Source organism: Bubalus bubalis, chromosome 7 (assembly GCF_019923935.1).
Source record: "Bubalus bubalis isolate 160015118507 breed Murrah chromosome 7, NDDB_SH_1, whole genome shotgun sequence".
Taxonomy (NCBI): domain Eukaryota; kingdom Metazoa; phylum Chordata; class Mammalia; order Artiodactyla; family Bovidae; genus Bubalus; species Bubalus bubalis.
The window spans coordinates 15,875,808-15,895,474 of NC_059163.1; the positions used below are offsets into that span (position 1 = coordinate 15,875,808).

At 37.6% G+C, this 19,667-nt stretch overlaps 1 protein-coding gene across 8 annotated transcripts in view; it reads right to left on the reverse strand.

Moving 5' to 3' along the window:
- PTPN13 (protein tyrosine phosphatase non-receptor type 13) overlaps nucleotides 1-19,667 on the reverse strand; it is a 224,768-nt gene that overhangs the window by 57,788 nt on the left and 147,313 nt on the right. For 5 of the 8 annotated variants that reach the window (XM_006055370.4, XM_025289753.3, XM_006055369.4 and 2 more), the window contains 4 exons: nucleotides 17,084-17,246; nucleotides 12,039-12,456; nucleotides 11,804-11,901; nucleotides 10,106-10,162 (listed from right to left, as the gene is read on the reverse strand). In XM_006055370.4, the coding sequence (XP_006055432.2) occupies nucleotides 10,106-10,162; nucleotides 11,804-11,901; nucleotides 12,039-12,456; nucleotides 17,084-17,246 (736 nt within the window). The remainder of the gene's footprint in view (nucleotides 1-10,105; nucleotides 10,163-11,803; nucleotides 11,902-12,038; nucleotides 12,457-17,083; nucleotides 17,247-19,667) is intronic. The other 3 variants (XM_025289751.3, XM_006055371.4, XM_025289755.3) reach the window with 1 other exon arrangement.

The following is a 19,667-nucleotide window of genomic DNA, read 5'->3' on the forward strand; positions in this document are numbered from 1 at the left end:
ACAAAAGCTGAGATGGATAAAAGGTGGAAAAGCTTCTGGGAAGATGGCACAGATCAGCCTGGCTAAAATACAAGATGAGTCAGGTGGAGTTGAATATTATTTTGGAAAGTGAAGCTTTGCTAACCTACTCTTTATAACAGGGAACCACCCCCGTCATCCTGACTTATTAACGTGGGGACAGAGGAAGAAGGTCAGTGTAGAGCTACCTGTGAGTAGACTGTACTGTGCACATACTGAATTTACATTTATCTTGTATTCTATTCACATAGATGTTCAAAATACTTTTGTTGGCTTAAAAAAAAGACAAGTATCTGGAGGTATATAGTACATAAGAACCCAACTAAATTTAAAGATACAGAATTCAATGAGGATTAAATAGAATTTATGAATTACTGAAAGTGAGGAACCAGATATTTTAAGACATTTCAAGTACCAAGACATTTCTGAGTTATTTTAATTACTGTATGGAAACAAGCATTAATATTCAAGGTATGTATTTTTTACATCTTTAAAATTATTTTCTTTTCCTATGGCCACAGCAAATTCCACAAATATTTTAATGTGAAAAAGAGGCTCAAATAGAAATTTCCACTTCTTTAAGTAATACATGCTGGTGTTATTCCCAATGTTTACCTGTGAAATATCTTAACTGATAAATGTATAATTTAGAAATTAAATGCACTCTGCATTAGAGACTGTTTCAGTGTTGCCTTTCTCATCTCTCATAAGGCTCATGAGGATGTATCAGTCCCCAAGTAGAATAATTGTGTATCAGTCTCCAGGTTCATGAGGATGTATCAGTCTTCAAGCAGAATAATTGTGGATACTAATGATAGATACCTATATGAGTAAACTGTCAGAATTTCCTAGTAAAAGCACTTTTCAGATAAGGCCAAGGCATATAATTGATTTAAGTGAATCAATAATTCTTTTTCTAAGGAAAAGTATTTTTTTTGGTTACAGATACAGACCCTTGTCAATTATCAAGCAGCTCCATAAAACGGGTTCTAAGAGGAAACGGACAAAAGGTAGAGGAGGCACCTGATAAATTCATCACTCAATCTAGGGAAAAAAGACCCATTTCAAACCCGGAGGTGATGGACCAGCAGCACTATATTGGTACAAAAACAGAAAGAGGTATTTTTCATTGTTATATCACTAACTGCTCTGGTGGCAGAAGCAGAAAATCATGGTGGGAACTTTGGTGCTTTGCTTCTGTCACAGCCCAAATCAGCGAAGTGAAATGGAACCATACAACATTTCAGGGACACATTTAACCCATTCATAGACTGAAAGGCTTGCTTTAGATAAACTTTTTGTATTTTTTTAAGATAAACTTTTAAATTCCTTTCAGTTCTCAATTTATCTGACTCTATATTCTGTTTCTGGTTAATTCTCATATCTGCTGAATCTTCTGTGAGCACTTTGGACTTTTATTTTTCATAATCTTCAACTATGTATGTATCCTAATTAAACTTTAGGTGGAAAAAAAAAAAAAAAAACCCCTAGCATTTAAATTATACTGCTCCTTGATATCTGACTAAAAAGTAATCTTTTAATCTCAAATAAACAATGTAATCTACCAGATTAAAAAAAAAATTCCCCTAACCTACTAGCTAAAGGAAACAGAAAAATAACAAAGCCGAAAGCCAGCCTAAAGGAGAAAATAATAACGATCAGAGAGGAAGTTAAAAGAGGAGAAATAACGATGAACACTGTGCGTGCTCCGTTGCTTCAGTTGTGTCTGACTCTTTGGTAGTGTCTGAATCTACAGTCCTATGGACTGTAGCCCGCCAGGCTCCTCTGTCCATGGGATTCTCCAGGCAAGAATACTGGAGTGGGTTGCCATGCCCTCCTTCAGGGGATCTTCCTGATCCAGGGACTGAACCCGCATCCCTTAATGTGTCTCCTGCTTTGGCAGGTGGATTCTTTACCACGTGCCACCTGGGAAGCCCAGCAGAGAGATACAAAAAATCATAAGGGAATATTACAGTTACATGCCAACAAGCTAGACAACCTAGAATAAATGGACCAATTTCTAGAAACATACAGCCTGCCAAGATTGAGTCAAGAAGAAATGGATACTTTGAGCAGACCTACCACTAGCAGGAAAACTGAATTTGTCGTTAAAAAATTCCCAGTAAAAAAAAAGTCCAGTACTGGACAGTTCACAGGAAAATTCTATCAAATGTTTAAAGAAGAAATTACACCTATGCTTTTCAAAGTATTCCCTCAAACTGAAGATGATAAAATACTCCCAAATTCATTCTAGGAGGCCACCATCCATTATTATGGTATGAACCAGACAAAGACACTACAAAATAAAGAAAACTACAAGCCAATATCTTTGATAAATATAGATGCAAGAATCTTCAACAAAATATTAGGAAGCCAAATGCAAAACTATATAAAAAGGGTCATATACCATGATTTACTCCAGGGACACAGGGATTGTTTGTTACACAGAACAGTCTGATATACCACATAAACAAAAGGAAGGATAAAAAGCACATGATCATCTCAATAGACAAAGAAAAGCATTTGACAAAGTTCAACATCTATTCATGATAAAAACTCTCCAGAAAGTGGGTATAGAGGAACATATCTCAACATAATAAAGTGTGTGACCAACACGCTGGTCACAGCTAACACCATACCAAACAGTGAAAAGCTGAAAACCTTTCCTCTAAATTCAGGAATAAGACAAGGATGCCCAAATCTTTCCACTTCTATTCAACTTAGTACTGAAGTCAGTAAAGTTGCAGGATATGGGATTAACATATAGAAATCTGTTGCAGACTTCCCTGGTGGCACAGTGAATAAGAATCTGCCTGCCAATGCAAGAGACACGGGTTTGTCCCTGGTCTGAGAAGATTCCACATGCTGTGGAGCGACTAAGCTAGTGCACCACAGAGAGTGCCCACGCTCTAGAGCCTGTGAGCTGCGACCACTAGGCCTGTGTGTCGCAACTACTGAAGCTCGGGTGCCCCAGAACCTGTGTTCTGCACCAAGAAAAGCCACCGCAATGAGAAGACTGGGCACTGAATCCAGGAGTATCTCCTGACTGCTGCAACCAGAGAAAGCCTGCACACAGCAACGAAGACCTAGTGCAGCAGCAAAAAAAAAAAAAAAAATGTTGCTTTTCTATATACTCATAAGGAAATATCAGAAAGAGAAAGTTAAAAAGAAAGCATGCAAGCAACAACAAAATTCTCCTTAAAATCACATCAAAAATAATAAAATACCTAGGAACAAACTTAACCAAGGATGTAAAAGACCTTCATTCTGAAAACTACAGTGGCCATACTGCTCAAAGCACTTTACAGATTTAATGTAAAAATACATATGACATTTTTCACAGAAGTAAAAGAAATAATCCTACAATTTATATGGAATGGCAAAAGACCCTGAATTACCAAAGCAATTTTGGGGAAAAAAAAAAAAAAAGAATAAAGCTCTCATCATCTCATATTATACTACAAAGCTACATTAATAAAAACACCATGGTACTGGCACAAAAGCAGACACATAGCTCAATGGGACAGAGAACCTAGAAATAAATTTATGCACCTATGGTTACTTAGGGTAAAGGCTAACAGAGTTTTGCCAAGAGAATGCACTGGTCATAGCAAACACACTTTTTCAACAACACAAGAGACGACTATACACATGGACATCACTAGATGGTCAATACCAAAATCTGATTGATTATATTCTTTGCAGCCAAAGACGAAGAAGCTCTATATAGTCAGAAAAAACAAGACCAGGAGCTGACTGCGGCTCAGATCATGAACTCCTTATTACAAAATTCAGACTTAAATTGAAGAAAGTAGAGAAAACCACTAGGCTATTCAGGTATGACCTAAATCAAATCCCTTATAATTATACAGTGGAAATGACAAATAGATTCAAGGGATTAGATCTGACAGACGGAGTGCCTGAAGAACTATGGACGGAGGTTTATAATGTTGTACAGGAGGCGGTGATCAAAACCACCCCCAAGAAAAAGAAATGCAAAAAGGCAAAAGGGTTGTCTGAGGAGGCCTTACAAATAGCTCAGAAAAGAAGAGAAGATAAAGGCAAAGGAGAAAGGGAAAGATACACCCACCTGAATGCCGAGTTCCAAAGAACAGCAAGGAGAGATAAGAAAGCCTTCCCAAGTGATCAATGGAAATAAATAGAGGAAAACAACAGAATGGGAAAGACTAGAGATCTCTTCAAGAAAATTAGAGATACCAAGGGAACATTTCATGCAAAGATGGGCTCGATAAAGGACAGAAATGGTATGGACCTAACAGAAGCAGAAGATATAAAGAAGAGGTGGCAAAAATACACAGAAGAACCATACAAAAAGATCTTAATGACTCAGATAGCCATGATGGTGTGATCACTCACTTAGAGCCAGACATCCTGGAATGTGAAGTTAAGTGGGCCTTAGGCTGCTGCTGCTGCTAAGTAGCTTCTGCTAAGCTGACTGCTGCTTTAGTCGTGTCCAACTCTGTGCGACGCCATAGACGGCAGCCCACCAGGCTCCCCCGTCCCTGGGATTCTCCAGAATCCCACTGGAACACTGGAATGAGTTGCCACTGCCTTCTCCAGTGGGCCTTAGGAAGCATCACTAAAAAACAAAGCTAGTGGAGGTGATGGAATTCCAGTTGAGCTATTTCAAATCCTAAAAGATGATGCTGTTGAAGTGCTACACTTAATATGCCAGCAAATTTGGAGACTCAGCAGTGGCAACAGGACTGGAAAAGGTCAGTTTTCATTCTAATCCCAATAAAAGGCAATGCCAAAGAATGCTCAAACTACCGCATGATTGCACTCATTTCACACTCTAGCAAGTGAAAGTTGCTCAGTAGTGTCCAACTCTTTGCAACCCCATGGACTACAGAGTCCATGGAATTCTCCAGGCCAGAATACTGGAGTGGGACTCCTTTCCCTTCTCCAGGGGATCTTCCCAACCCAGGGATCAAACCTAGGTCTCCCACGTTGCAGGTGGATTCTTTACCAACTGAGCCACAAGGGAAGCCCAAGAATACTGGAGTGGGTAGCCTATCGCTCCTCCAGCGGATCTTCCCAACCCAGGAAATGAGTTGGGGTCTCCTGCATTTCAGGTGGATTCTTTACCAACTGAGCTATCAGGGAAGCCCTTGCTATACACCAACCTAGGCTTCAACAGTTTGTGAACTGAGAACTTCCAGATGTACAAGCTGGATTTAGAAAAGGCAGAGGAACAAGAGACCAATTTGCCAACACCCTGTTGGATCATTGAAAAAGTTAGAGAATTCCAAAAAAACATCTACTTCTGCTGCACTGACTATGCTAAAGCCTTTGACTGTGTGGATCACAACAAACTGCAGAAAATTCTTAAACTGATGGGAATATCAGACCACTTTACATACCTCCTGAGAAGCCTGTATGCAGCTAAAAAAGCAGCAGTTAGAACTGGACATGAAACAATGGACTGATTCCAAATCGGGAAATGAGTATGTCAAGGCTGTATACTGTTACCCTGCTTATTTAACTTATATGCCTAATACATCATGCGAAATGCCAGGCTGGATGAAGCACAAACTGGAATCAAGATGGCTGGGAGAAATAACAATAACCTCAGAGATGCAGATGACACCACCCTTATGGCAGAAAGGGAAGAGGAACTAAAGAACCTCTGGATGAAAGTGAAAGAGGAGAGTAAAAGCTGGCTTAAAACTCAACATTCAGAAAATGAAAATCATGGCATCTGGTCCCATCACTTCATGGCAAATAGATGGGGAAACAACAGAAACAGTGAGACTTTATTTTCTTGGGTTCCCAAATCACTGCAGATGGTGACTGCAGCCATGAAACTAAAAGACGCTTGCTCCTTTGAAGAAAAGCTACGACAAACCTAGACAGCATATTAAAAAGCAGAGACATTACTTTGCCGACAAAGATCTGTCTAGTCAAAGCTGTGGTTTTTCCATTACTCATGTATGGATGTGAAAGTTGGACCATAAAGAAGGCTGAGTGCTGAAGAATTGATGCTTTTGAACTGTGGTGTTGGAGAAGACTCTTCAGAGTCCCTTGGACTGCAAGGAGATCCAACCAGTCAATCCAAGGAAATCAGTCCTGAATATTCATTGGGAGGACTGATGCTGCAGCTGCAGCTGCAATACTGTGGCCGCCTGATGAGAAGAGCCAACTCATTACAAAAGACCCTGATGCTGGGAAAGATTGAAGGCAGGAGGGGAAAAGGACAACAGAGGACGAGACGGTTGGATGGCACCATTGACTCAATGAAGATGAGTTTGAGCAAGTTCTAGGAGATGGTGAAGGACAGGGCACCCTGGCATGCTGCAGTCCCTGGGGTCACAAAGAGTTGGACATGACTGAGTGACTGAGCAAGAATATGATCAATTATTTTATAGCAAAGGAAGTAAAATATACGACTGAGAAAAGACAGTCTCTTCAATAAGTGTTGCTTAAAAAAACTGGAATAGTAGATGTCAAATAGTGAGATTAGAACATTTCCTCATACCATGTACAAAAATTAACCCCAAATGGATCAAAGACCCCAAACCATAAAACTCCTAGATGAGAACATAGGCAGAACCACACTTTGACATAAATTGTAGTGATATATTTTTGGATATGTCTCCTCAGGCAAACGACATAAAAGCAAAAATGAACAAATAAATTTAAAAACTTCTGCAAAGCACAGGAAACCACTGACAAAATGAAAAGACAATCTATTGAATGAGATAAAGTATTTTGCAAATATGACCATCAAGGGATAATACCCAAAATATATAACTCATACAACTCAATATAAAAAACACAATAAAAAAAAATGACCCGAAGGCCTGAAAAGATATTTTTCCAAAGAAGACATACAAATGGTCAACACGCCCAGAAAAAGATACTTGAAATCAATAATCATCAGAAATTCAGATTAAAACCACAATGAGCTATTACCTCACACGTGTCAGAATGGCTACATGCAAAAAACAAATGCTGCTGGGTGTGGAGAAAAGAGAATCCTTGTACACTGTTGGTGGGAATGTAAAATGGTGCAGCCACTATGGAAAACAGTATGGATGTTTCTCAAAAACCTAAAAACAGAACTACCACATGACCCAGCAATTCCACTCCTGGGTATATATCCAGGAAAAACAAAATCACTAATTCAAAAATACACATGTACCCCAACGTTCATAGCCGCACAATTTACAAATATTCAAGATACAGAAGCAACCCAAGTGTCCATCAAAAGAATGAATGGATAAAGAAGATTGATACACACACACACACACACACACACACACACACAATGGAATATCACTCAGTTATAAAAAGGAATGAAATTCTATCATTTGCGGCAATGTGGATGAACCTAGAGAATAAGAATACTGTGCTTAGGGAGATAAGTCTGACAGAAAATACATATACTGTATGATATTGGTTACATGTGGAATCTAAAATATAAAAGGAATGGATATATACATAGCAAAACAGATGCACAGGTATAGGAAACAAACCAGTGGTCACCAGTGGGGAGACGGAATCAGGGAGGGTCGATGGGGTATGGGATTAAGAGATACAAACTATCATGTATAAAGCAGATAAGCAACAAGATATATTATACAGTACATGCAATTATTGCTTTGTAATAATAATAGATATTGCCTCATAATAACTTTTAATGAAGTATAAAATACTCTTCACTATGTTGTACTCTAGAAACTAATATGTCAACCATAATTTTTAAAAAAGAAAAAAAGGGCTATTATACGATGTATCTTTTTTTGAAAGGTTAAGCAACCTTCTTTTGGGGAGGGGGGAGAAATTACAATTAATCAAAGGACTAGAATCCTTTGCATATTTGTTTCATGAGATAGAAGACTCTTGCCTTTTTCTTTTATTCTCTAAGTTTCACACTCTTTATGGGTCTCTGAAAGTTGTAAAAGGCTAAGATTAAATTTTATTCATTGGTCCTTAATATAAGTGGTAAGTAATTCAGTATTACCTAATGCTCATTTCTAATTTTCTCCTAGTAGTCTTGATGAGCAAAGAAAAACACTGAAATTAGAATTAAAAAGTCCTATATTTGACCAATGGGCAAATAACTTAACTTTTTAATCTTCAGTTACCTTATCTGGAAAAACATGTTTGCCATGCTCTATTATGTCAAAACTCAATTCTCGACATTAATTAATTCAGGGCTACTTGGACTGATTCAAGGAAAATCTTAAAGAAAATATAAACTTGTCTGTAAGCCAACAGGGGAACGCCTCCATGGGAAGGTGGATTGGCCCTGCTGTAGGGGGCAGGTGGGAAAATAAAGGTGCCCAGAGCTTTAAACATAGATCCTACTCTGCACAGGCTGTTCATTTCGAATTCAGAATGTAAGTTCATATTCTTTCCTGTTAGAATCTAGGTAAAGAACACATTTCAGGTTCTCATTCTTGAAAAGATTATTATCCAGCTTCTTTCAAAAGTTTAGCTGGGAAAAATAATACCTACAAAAAATTAGGCATTATTATTCTAGGAGACAGCCTAAAGGGTGGTTTAGAGTGTGGGCTCTGGAAACAGACATCCTGCATTCAAATCATGGCACCAGCTTTTGCCAGCTCCATGACATACTGTGCACCTCAACCTTTTTGTTCTTTGGTGTCTCACATGTGAAATGGAAATAACATTAGATCCACCTCACAGGACTGTTGTAGGGACTGAGAGCTAAACATAACACACTTAGAAAAGTGTTTGGCACATAGTAAGCACTAAGAACTGTCAGACAATAAGTACAACCATTATGGACATGTTAATAACTGAGTTCTTTTAGGTACAGAGGTATTCTAACTTCAGTCCATGAAAAACACTTGGTTATCAAAAAGCTATACAACAAGGTCTTAGTAACTTATGCCCAAGTATAAGTTGAATAACTTTTTCTTTACTCGTATACCTTCAGATTTTTTGAGGATTGATACATGAAAAACTATGAAATGAAAAAAATCTTTATTTGTTCTGAGTATTTAAGATATTATAAAAGCAAAAAGATCTACTTTGGGACACAATTTTGCTTCCCAAGAAAAATGTTCTTCTCTTGCATGTGTATTTGTATTTCTATTATAGAATGAGAATTATACAAAATAACTTCCTGGGGTCTGACAGTTTTGGCCTACAAAAACAAGTTTCATGTGGTTCAACCAATATTCATGCCTTTATTTTTGCCTTGGCTCTCAGGAAAATGAGGACAAAACTTAAAGTTTCATCAGGTTTAACAATATTAACACTTTTGATTAGCATATTTGCTTCCTTCTCATCAGGCTTCTGATTATTTCAACTTTAAGAATTTAAGGGTAAAACATAAATATTTTTGGAGAAAAAATAGTGTATACATACTGATAATAATATTCTTTAGACCCAAGAAAGTTGTTAGAAAAATAAAATAATGTACATGAAAGTAAGCTAAATTCTAAACATTCTGAACCCATTGACTTTCAAATCATTGCACAAAGTTTTTTTCCTACAATTCTGTTTCTTCTCAGATTCTTTCTAAACTCTTTACTTCAACATTTAAAGTCTTCAGATTCTTCCCAAAAGATTTATGGTAAGATTCAGTGTAGTCCACGTTTAGTTCTTGATCTTCACCTTGACCCCAACATAGCCCCAGTCTGAGATTCGTACATTTCCTTGAATCTGGTTATCTTCTCCCATGTCTGCATGTCTTTGATCATACTATGCCCTTGGTCTGAAATACTTATCTACACCACTCTGCCTGAATAAATACTCCTTTTATCTCAAGATTCAGCAGAAGTATCCCTTTCAAATAACTACCTCAGTTAAAGCTCTTTTCAATCAAAATTATCTCCCATCTAAGCTATCTTAGCTCCCCAATTAGTGTCCTTATCTCGAATTTGTGACTTCACAGTAGTCTACATTATAGGTCCCTTCACATCATCAAAATGCTGAAAACCACAACTCTCCTTTGACTCCAATGTAAGGCAAGGCTTAAAATCCTTGGCATGGAATTGAAAACAATTTATTAGTAGGTCCATGATGTTCTTACAAAGTACAAGAGAAAAAATATGATGGAAATGAGGGGAAAAACATTTTGTAAACCTACCATTTTCTTTTAAGGGTACTTGGGATGAAGAATTTCCAGAACTATGCAAAGTCATTCCTGTAGTATAAATTAGATTATTAGACAGTTTAAAAATTGTCAGATATTATATATAGAAGAAATTTCTTCTGATAAAATAATAAAAATCAATAAAACATCAAGGCAGCAACAATTTCTGTTATTTACACTCAGAAAAATGTCTTCCCACAATGAACTTTTTTTAAAAACTACTTTTAATGTCCAAGTTAAGCATATCAACTTGTTCTGCAGAATAAATTGAAACACAAATGTATTGTTTCTGACAATGACATTTTGATATGTGATATATGAAATGATGAAACTAAAATGATTTTTAAAGGTGTCTGCTTAAATGTTAAAAGGAAGTTCAATATTCAAAAAGAATGAATAATCAATCAAAAACAAATACAGAAATTTTCTTTCATGGTTGAATTTTACTTGTGCTTTTCTATGGAATATTTACCACTCAGCACCTGATATGTGATGAATTTTTATGATGAACAAAGCCTTCCTAATGAAAATAACTTAAGAGTCTATAAGAGATCTCATTATACATGAATACACTTTGAAAATTACTTTCTAAAAGATTGAATTGGTGGCTTTTTAGGCTATTTTCAATGCATAGGGTAACCTATAAGATGGAGTCTTGTCTTTCAGCTATTTTAAGTTTTTTATTAAGCAATTCAATTTAAATTGATGATAGTATAATCTCTGAAAGTTGTAGAAATCTATATCAATGAAGTAATGTGACTTTCTATAAATATTTAACAACTATAGTGTACAGTTCTCTTTGACTTCATTTATTCCACTTATTCCCAATCCAATTACAGGGTGAGAAAATACTTTTTTAACTCTGTGTGCTTAGGGCTCAACAATCAATTCAGTTCTAAGGGGGAGTTAATTAGTATTATTTAACAAAACAACTGCAGAGGGCATCCTTGTTGATCTCTGGTCTCCCTAGTTATTTCCTATTTTGAGTAATCATTCAGACCTTTGTGCTTAAATATCCAGTCTTCTAAAGATGGATTCCCACATTTTTTCCCTTTTAAGATGCACAAAACAACGGGAATCCTTAACTATTTATAAGGTAGTATGTGTGTGTATCAGCAACACAAATGACTTTTGTCTAAAAGAGTTCATAGCTAGCTGGGAGAATCTGAGAAAACTTAAATCAACTAGGAATTTCTACCTAACAACCATAGCACAGTTCTTAAAACTTATCTCCTTTTTAGAGACAATTCCATTCAGAAAGTACCCTAAATAAACTTTTGTCTATTGTCTCCATTCAGAAAGTACCTTAAATAAACTGCTCTTTAAAACATGTAGCATTAGTGGAGTCTACTCTCATAGGCTGTAAGGAAAACCCAAAGGCTAGCCAGAGCCGTGGCACCAGACTGTCTGGGTTCTCTCGGTAAGACTGTCATGACTTTGAACTGCGACCAAGAGAAAGCAAACAGCCCATGTCATGAATAACCTGTTAAATCAATTTTTAAAATTTGACTTGGTGCTTTTTATTTTTGTTTTGGTACTTTTAAAGTAGTCTGAAATTTTACATTCACAAAAAGTTGAGACCATTAGGAAACAGGACCCCAAATTCTAACTTCCTGGTAATTAACATTGTCTCATTCCCTTCACTATGAGCAAGGGGTATAGGAGAAAGAAGGTAAGCCGGTTTATGCTGACCTAGAACATATGCTTGACCAAGGTCTTCAAAGGATGAGGAGTCTGATTCATGTTTCCTCCTTTCGGGACTTCTATTTAAACTTGCAACAGACTTTGAACTAAAGAGGGAAAAGCAAAGGTAGGAAGCGGGGAAGTGTCAATGTAAAAAAAAAAAACGGTGAAAATAAATCATCAAAAACAAAAGTATAAAATGTAGAATTTACAAGTAGGTAGTTTGCCTTAATTATGTCCTTACTTATTGAGTTTTGTGACTCCTGCCAGAGATTCTGTATCAGATCTTGCCATCTGGTGAAGCGTTTTTCCTACCAACTCCGCAATGGTTTGTGGTGGGGGCTCCATGTTAACATTGACATTTTTCCGGTGAGGGCAGAGAGAGGCCTGACTGAGATCGTGGTATGATTTACTCATCCCTCTAGGCTTTTCCTCCCATGCAGTTTTGCCATTCTTCTCTTTTGCACTGTTTTGCAATGGCTGGTAAAGCGACAGCTCTGAGCAGGAGAGCCTCTTCAGAATCTCAGCTTGAACCGACAGAGGTCGAACGGCAAGTTTGTTCAGGGTGCTGCTGGCCAGACTACCAGTGCTGACTGCTCGTCCCATATTAAATCCTCTAACGGACTCTGCTTGGAGGTTCAGGCTCCTAAACGAAGCTCTCTCTACAAGGAAACAGGATTGCTTTACGTGATGGAAACACCATAGAATCTTTAGGAGAAGAGCTATTTTAAGAAATAGAAAAGACAGCATGCAGTTTTCACTCATTTTGATTGCCTGCAGAAGTAGGCAGCTTTCAGAGAGTGGCAATCGAGGGTTTTAAAAAGTAGGTGGGAAGATCCTGGTTTCCAGACCATCTCTCCATCCTTGTAGCTTTCTCACAGCCAGGGAGGGGCCTGGTCAGCCTTTCTAACTTCAGCTAGTGATCTTGGATTTACTAATGTTTGGGCTTCATTCAGGCTTGTTGACCCTGAGTTCCCAATTATAGTGCTCATTTACAAAGGAAAATGACATTTGACAGAGAATGACATTTAACCCTAGGAGTACCTCTGCTAAAACACCAGGAACCAAGGATGGGGAGAGGGAGAGATCAAACCTGGACAGGCCGATATGGTGAGTTCATGCCTGAAAAAAGTTGTGCAGAGGAGAGTTTCGCTCAGAGAGAACATTCTTATTATAATTTTTAAAACTTATGGCAGATTGTGGTGATGTTTGCACAACTCGGTTAACAATGAGGATATATGAAAAATCACTAAATTGTGCACTTTAAGTGGGTAAATTGTACAGTATGTGAATTAGATCTCAATAGAATTACTATCCGCCCCCCCCAAAAAAAACCCCCAAAACAAACAAAAAAAAACCGAGACAAAAACCACCCAAAACAAAACAAAAACCTTTTATGGCAAATTTTCTGTCATTTCATTTCAACGTCAATAACCACCTTCCCCTCTTGTTAACTTTTTTCCTCATAGGATGTTTCTGTTAATTAACACATCAATGAGCTGAGATTCTCTTTATGCTTAAATTCGTTTCAGTCTTAAATACTTATCCAAGTCTTCTTTTTGGGGCTAAATTTAGGGATACTTCCTAACAAGTAACTGACCATTCTATTTTGTGAGAGCCAATGTCATGTTAGCGGTTGAACATTTGAGGCTATAAATGAAAGCAATGAATCACAGAATTCTGGCGTCAAAATCCTTTCATGTATATAAAGGATCAGGAGCACAGAATTTCAAATGATTTGGTTGTTCATGCATTAGTAATCCATATCACAAGGCACACACATTGGTCCCCCCCATGGAAAGTACCAACCCTGTTTTGCACTCTACAGGGAATTACAGCTTGACCACTATGTAAACAGTCCCCAAAACTTGTTTTTAAAAAGAAAATGTCAAATGCTGTTGATTTGGATCTTTAGATTCTGTTTCATTTATCTTCTAATTCCCAGGAAAATTAATAATCAGTATTTCATCTCAGACATAAACAGACAGGAAAAACACTAAAATTCTTTCATGTTCATGCATCAGAATGAAGTTTAAATAAACATGTCTCACTGTCACTGGGAAAATTCATCATTTTTTTCTCAAAAGTAGAAGTGGACAGCAAGTTAAAACAGGATAATAAAAAAAAGAGTGGTTTTAAAATTCCCAGAATAATCTTAAGCTTAAAATAGATTTTTTTCCTTAGAACAGATTACATTAATTCTATTTTCTTTGAAAACAGAGTTTATTCAAAAATGCAAAACTGAGTCTGATACAGATTCAGCTGCTGGAAAATGCCTCTCTACCCAATACATTTCCTTACCCTGAAGGAAATGCAGACAAATTTTATCAGGAATAGGATTAGACAGTTCAGCTTAGGTTATGTCTGTTTTGTAAACATACCAAGGATATGCTATTCAAATCCATTCATAGCTCACTCCTGGGCAGAACTTAAAATCCGGCACATATTCATGGAATAGATAATAAACCAATCACTTATCTCCTGTCCAACTGCTTTTCACCTGGAATGGACTCCAACAAGGACCGCCAGGATGGGAAGGACATTAGAATGAACCTACATCCTATTACTAATGTTTCAAATTTGAACTCAAAGGCCACAGTCTGCAATCTACATGTTTCTATTGTCTTTTGTACTTGTTTTGTATCTCTTTATATCATCAACTTAACTGTATGCTCTCTGGATTCATTTATTTTTGCTAACCCATAGCACCTAGCAGAGTATCTTGTAAGCAGTAAGTGCTCAGTAAATGATTATTAATCTTAACTTCATTCCATGCAAATTAGTTCTTTGGAAAGTTATCAAAAGAAAGAACACTGGATTAGGAATTAAAAGATCAGGGTCCAGTCTTCTTTGACCTCTAACTATGAGGTGAAGGGAGACACTGTTTTGTCTGAACCTGTTTCCTCAGCAGTAAAATTTTGGGCTTAATGGCTTGTGAGGTTCTAGAAAGAACCCATATTTTATGATGCTAAAAAAGCAACATACACTTGTGAGCCCCCATCAACCTCCTTTAGAGTACACTAGTTAGTTTCACTTGTTATTTTCACTAGTACAGACAGTTAAGTAGGCAGATGGTTACTTCTAAGCCAATTCCAAGAAGAAAATAATTCCTTTGAAAGCTTACCAAAATCAGGGAATAGATGTAGCTAATACCACCGTAAAGTCCTTTAACATTTGAGCTAGGGATACACAGTTGTGTTCCAAGGGGCAAAACAGATTCGTTGAATATACTCACTTCACGGTTGAAGAAAACAAGACTTTGAAAAGTCAATTACTTTCCCAAGGTCACTCTACTACTACTACTGTTGCTAATACTACTGCTACACTGTTATTACTAGTGGTGAAAGTGAAAGTCACTCAGCCGTGTCCAACTCTCTGCAACCCCATGGACTGTAGCCTGACAGACCCTTCTGTCCGTGGAATTCTCCAGGCCAGAATACTGGAGTGGGTAGCTGCTCCCTTCTCCAGGGGATCTTCCCAACCCAGGGATTGAACCTAGGTCTCCAGCATTGCAGGCAGATTCTTTACCATCTGAGCCACCAGGGAAGCCCCTTTACTAGTAGTAGCTGTGGTAAAACAATGTTGAAGATGGTGATGAAATAATCATAATATTTATTCAAAACTTATTCTGTGCCCGGCACTTTCACATGCATGAATTCATTTCATCTTCACAATAACCTTATGATGCCGGTATTACTACTATGATCATCATTTTACAGATGGGGAACTAAGGCAGAGAGTTTGAGTGGCCTGACCATGGTTTCAGAGCTTGCAAGCTCTGAATACTGGTTTGAACGCTGGCAGTGTTGTTCCATAGTCCATACTCTTAACTACTACACTCTACCATTGAAATGTTGAGGGAGGAAGGCTGGCTTCATGGTTTTGACTCTTCACTGTATAGCACACTGTACCACCATCTATTATAATGTAACCCTCAACTGTTGCAATTTTGATTTGTATTGAAGAGAATATTAGTCCAAATAGGAATACGGATAGCTCTGATAAGTCTGATATTTTACGATCTTTTGAAAATACATAAGCGCATACACACTTTTTAGCAGAGCAAAGTAGGGAAAGAAAAGGAACAATAAGATCACAGTAGTGGTAGTTATCATATTTTAGCATGCATAAAAATCATTACAGAGGAAAGTCTGTTAAAATGCAGATTCCAGGGACCAAATGCCCAAAGATTGTGATTCACTAAGTTTCAGGTACGTTTCTGGAATCTTCATTTTTAATAAGTATACAGTCCCTACCATCTTGATTCTGAAAAGGTGAGAAACATCTATTCATAGGTTGCCATCACCCAAGTCTGACCCTACAGGGAATATATCTTTCTGTAAGATTTTAGGACAGGAGAAAGTTTGGATAAAGAATTCATAGGGCTCTACTGCACAAAGTCATCAGTGCTACCATATTTAATTTTTTAATCAAATTCTTCAGAATGCTTCGCTCAAGTCTCTAAGAACTGACTGTGCAGAACTAGACTTTCTACAACCTTAATCTCTACACGTGGCCTTGTAGAGTAAGCTTTAAATATTTCAGCTCTGATTATTTTCAGAGCTAAACTAGTTTCTTCTGTTGGTTCCTTTTCAAAAGTAAGTGAAATCACTCTCCTGAGCGCTCACGTTGGGCACTATAAGTTATTCACGTTGGTCTCAGAACAGGGATGTGACCAAGTTCAACGGAAATGGATCATCCCTAAAACTGTTATGGTATGTAACCCCCCTTGCTCCCTGCCTTGTTTCCCATGTTTTTCCCTCATCTGGAGAGTCCTTCCATTTATCTTCAGTCTACTTAACTATTTTTGTCCTTCAAATTTCAATTCAAGTGCGACTACTCTTCTACTCTTTCCTTTGAGCTCCCTTTCCTCCTGTAATGTAGATCACAGAGGCTGTGCAATATAACCTGTTCTTAAAACTCTGACCCTCTCGTGTGTATTACTGTTTCATGTATATTGACCTTATCTTCCCAAACAGTGTGTAAGCTTACTATGGGTAGAGAATATGACTGAAACTTTTACAGTACTTATTGATACACTGGCTAGCCTAATGATAAGCACAAAATAGTTCAACAGGTACTCCCTGACTCATCAGGGCTGTTTATTTTCAAAATATCCATGAAATTGATGCCCCGGCTTCATTTATGATACCTTTATGAATTCGACTCAGTCATTTGACATCTACGTACCTTGTCATTTTCATCCTAAACATGGAAGTCCTTTTAAAGTTTGTGGCAAAAATCATGCATTTACCCTGGAGTCATCTGACACAGTTTGCGCCTCCTTACCAATATCCTGGGCATCTTGGTTGCTCTGTCTTGCTCTCATTTGCAGCTGGAACTTATGCTGGGAAGAGCAGAGGTGCAGCAAGTACTGGCATATCTTACTGTTGTCTGTCTGGAAGGCATGCTTTATTCCATCTGAAGTATTCTGCAACGTGATTTTCTTTTTCTGCAATATTAATCAGGGGTATTAAAAATTAGGATATTTCTCTATCTAAAAACAATTCTAGAAACAATAATGAATAAGTTGAGACATTATTTTTATATCACATCATTAGGCATTCATATTCATTGACCTCCATCTAATATAAATACAGAAAAATATAATCCTGTATTGTTAGAAATTCAGAAAATAAATGAAGTTAATAGTTTGCCACTTTTAGAAACTGTAGCTTAAGTCACACTATATAAACTGTATACCAGCCATCAACAAAGGGGTTCCCAGGTGGTGCAGTGGTAAAGGATCTGCCTGCCACTGCAGGGGACGGAAGACATATGGGTTGATCCTTGGGTTGGAAAAATCCCCTGAAGGAGGAAGTAGAAACCCACTCCAGTATTCCTGCCTGGAAAGCTTCACGGACAGAGGAGCCTGGCAGGCTACTTCATGGGGTCGCAAAGAGTTGGACACGACTGAGTGACTTAGCACACATGCATGGAGCCATGAGCAAGGGAAACAGGTTCCTTTAAAGATTACTGATATTTTGAGTTTACTGCAATGTTTACAAACACTGTGTGAAAAAGAAATGACAAGAAATATATATCCTAATCCTTTGGATAAAGAAAATGAAGTTCATAAAAAACTGGTATAATATCCAACAATAAGAACTGTGATTTAGTCAAGAAAAATCTTGGTGGCATAAAGCCTGGGCTGGAAGATGTGGGAAATTATGGAAAATGTTGGACTATAAAAGCATTGGATAATGTAACTGCTGGGCTCAGAGATGAAACACATCAATATTTAGAGACATTTAGCAAGAATGTCTTGCTAAATTCAGGGAAAGGAAGAGAACCACAGATCACTTGTACCTCCCTGTTTCTTAAAAAAATGAATGTCTCTCATATAAGAGGACATCTTAATACTGTGACCTATATTCTAGCTTGCAGCGATCCATATGCCTTAAAAGATGCCGTAAAGACGAGCATTCATCATGTCAGGGATATAAGACTCATGTCTCTAGAGAATGGCTCAAGCCCAGTTAGATCTGCTGTAGCTCCTGGCTTCTTCTACTCTATAAATTATTCTATTTCATGTCGTTTGTCTTTATGTCAAATGCAGAAACATGCTCAGACAAGTCAAATTTCACAGGCTCACAAAAGATGTAACAGAGTATTATTCAAACTCTGTTATGAAGAGATGGCAAGTGTCATCTCCATGATTCCTGGTCTTAAAAACAAAATTAGACTATTAAATTCTTGCTAGATGTTGTTACCAATGAGATCTGGGGGACCCTGTTCACTCTGTTAAAAAAAAAAAAAAAAAAAAAAAGGAGGTCAGCAAATCTTAGTTCAAGATACAGCAGCACCAAACTAGCATCCTGACTACCAGTAGTCTACGTAGTAACTCTTCAAATAGTTGGGGAATTTTCTTCCTATCCAACATTGCCCTTTACCACTACCAAGTAATTCCCAAGGATGCTGAACTCCACTGCTGTACGGGTTTGAAACAAATCATAAGAATATTGGTTCTAAATGTTAACTGATAGATGGACAAGAAATGTGCCTAGGGGAATTCAGTGGTAAGAGATGAGAAGGGAAAAGGGTGACTTTTCCACCTCTCCAGAGGCCAGTGCAAGAAAAAAAGGAGAGTTTAAAAAGAGAGCTCTATGTTAGCGAGAAATTTATGATAAACAAGTGCTGTTGAAGATGGGAATAGTTTGAGGGGAAATGTGGTTTATTCTTTATTACTAGAGATCTTTAAAAATGAGCTCATCAGAGCTTGTTCTATTTTTATTGCAGGGCTGATGTGACAGCTGGCAAATGACAGAGTGCTGAATGCTGGGTGATTATTTGATTTGTTGCCTTTTCAAAACTGGTCCAAATTAGATTTATTTTTAATTAATCTATGGCTTCTTCTAGGCACTTGCTCTTTACCACTGGGGAAGGTAAATTAAACCGAGGTAATTTCCTGGTCTTGACAATCTTGGGAACAGAAGGACGGTCTGGGCTTTCCTGAGAGAATACATTATTATCTGGTTATCTTAGTGGTAACTCTGTGTTTCACAGGAAACCAACCAACTAACCAGACTGAAATCTAGAACTGATTTCAAAGTTCTCTAGTTTGGAGATTATCCAGAGTCAGCTGGGACCTTCCTATTGCCTCCTTATAAACTTTGTTGTGCTAAGACCATTCTTGTTGTCACTAAGTTGCATCTGACTGACTCTTTGTGACCCCATGGACTGCAGCACACCAGGCTCCTCTGAGGAGGAGCCCAAATATATACTAAAGATGTCAGTAGTCCCTGAACACTCTTAGGGAAACAAACACCTGAACAGATTTTTGGTTTGCCTCTGGGGTTTACTAATGGCACATCAATGTTCAGATTTTCCATCTACACCCAAAATCAAATATGCCTCAGTATCTTTCATAAAC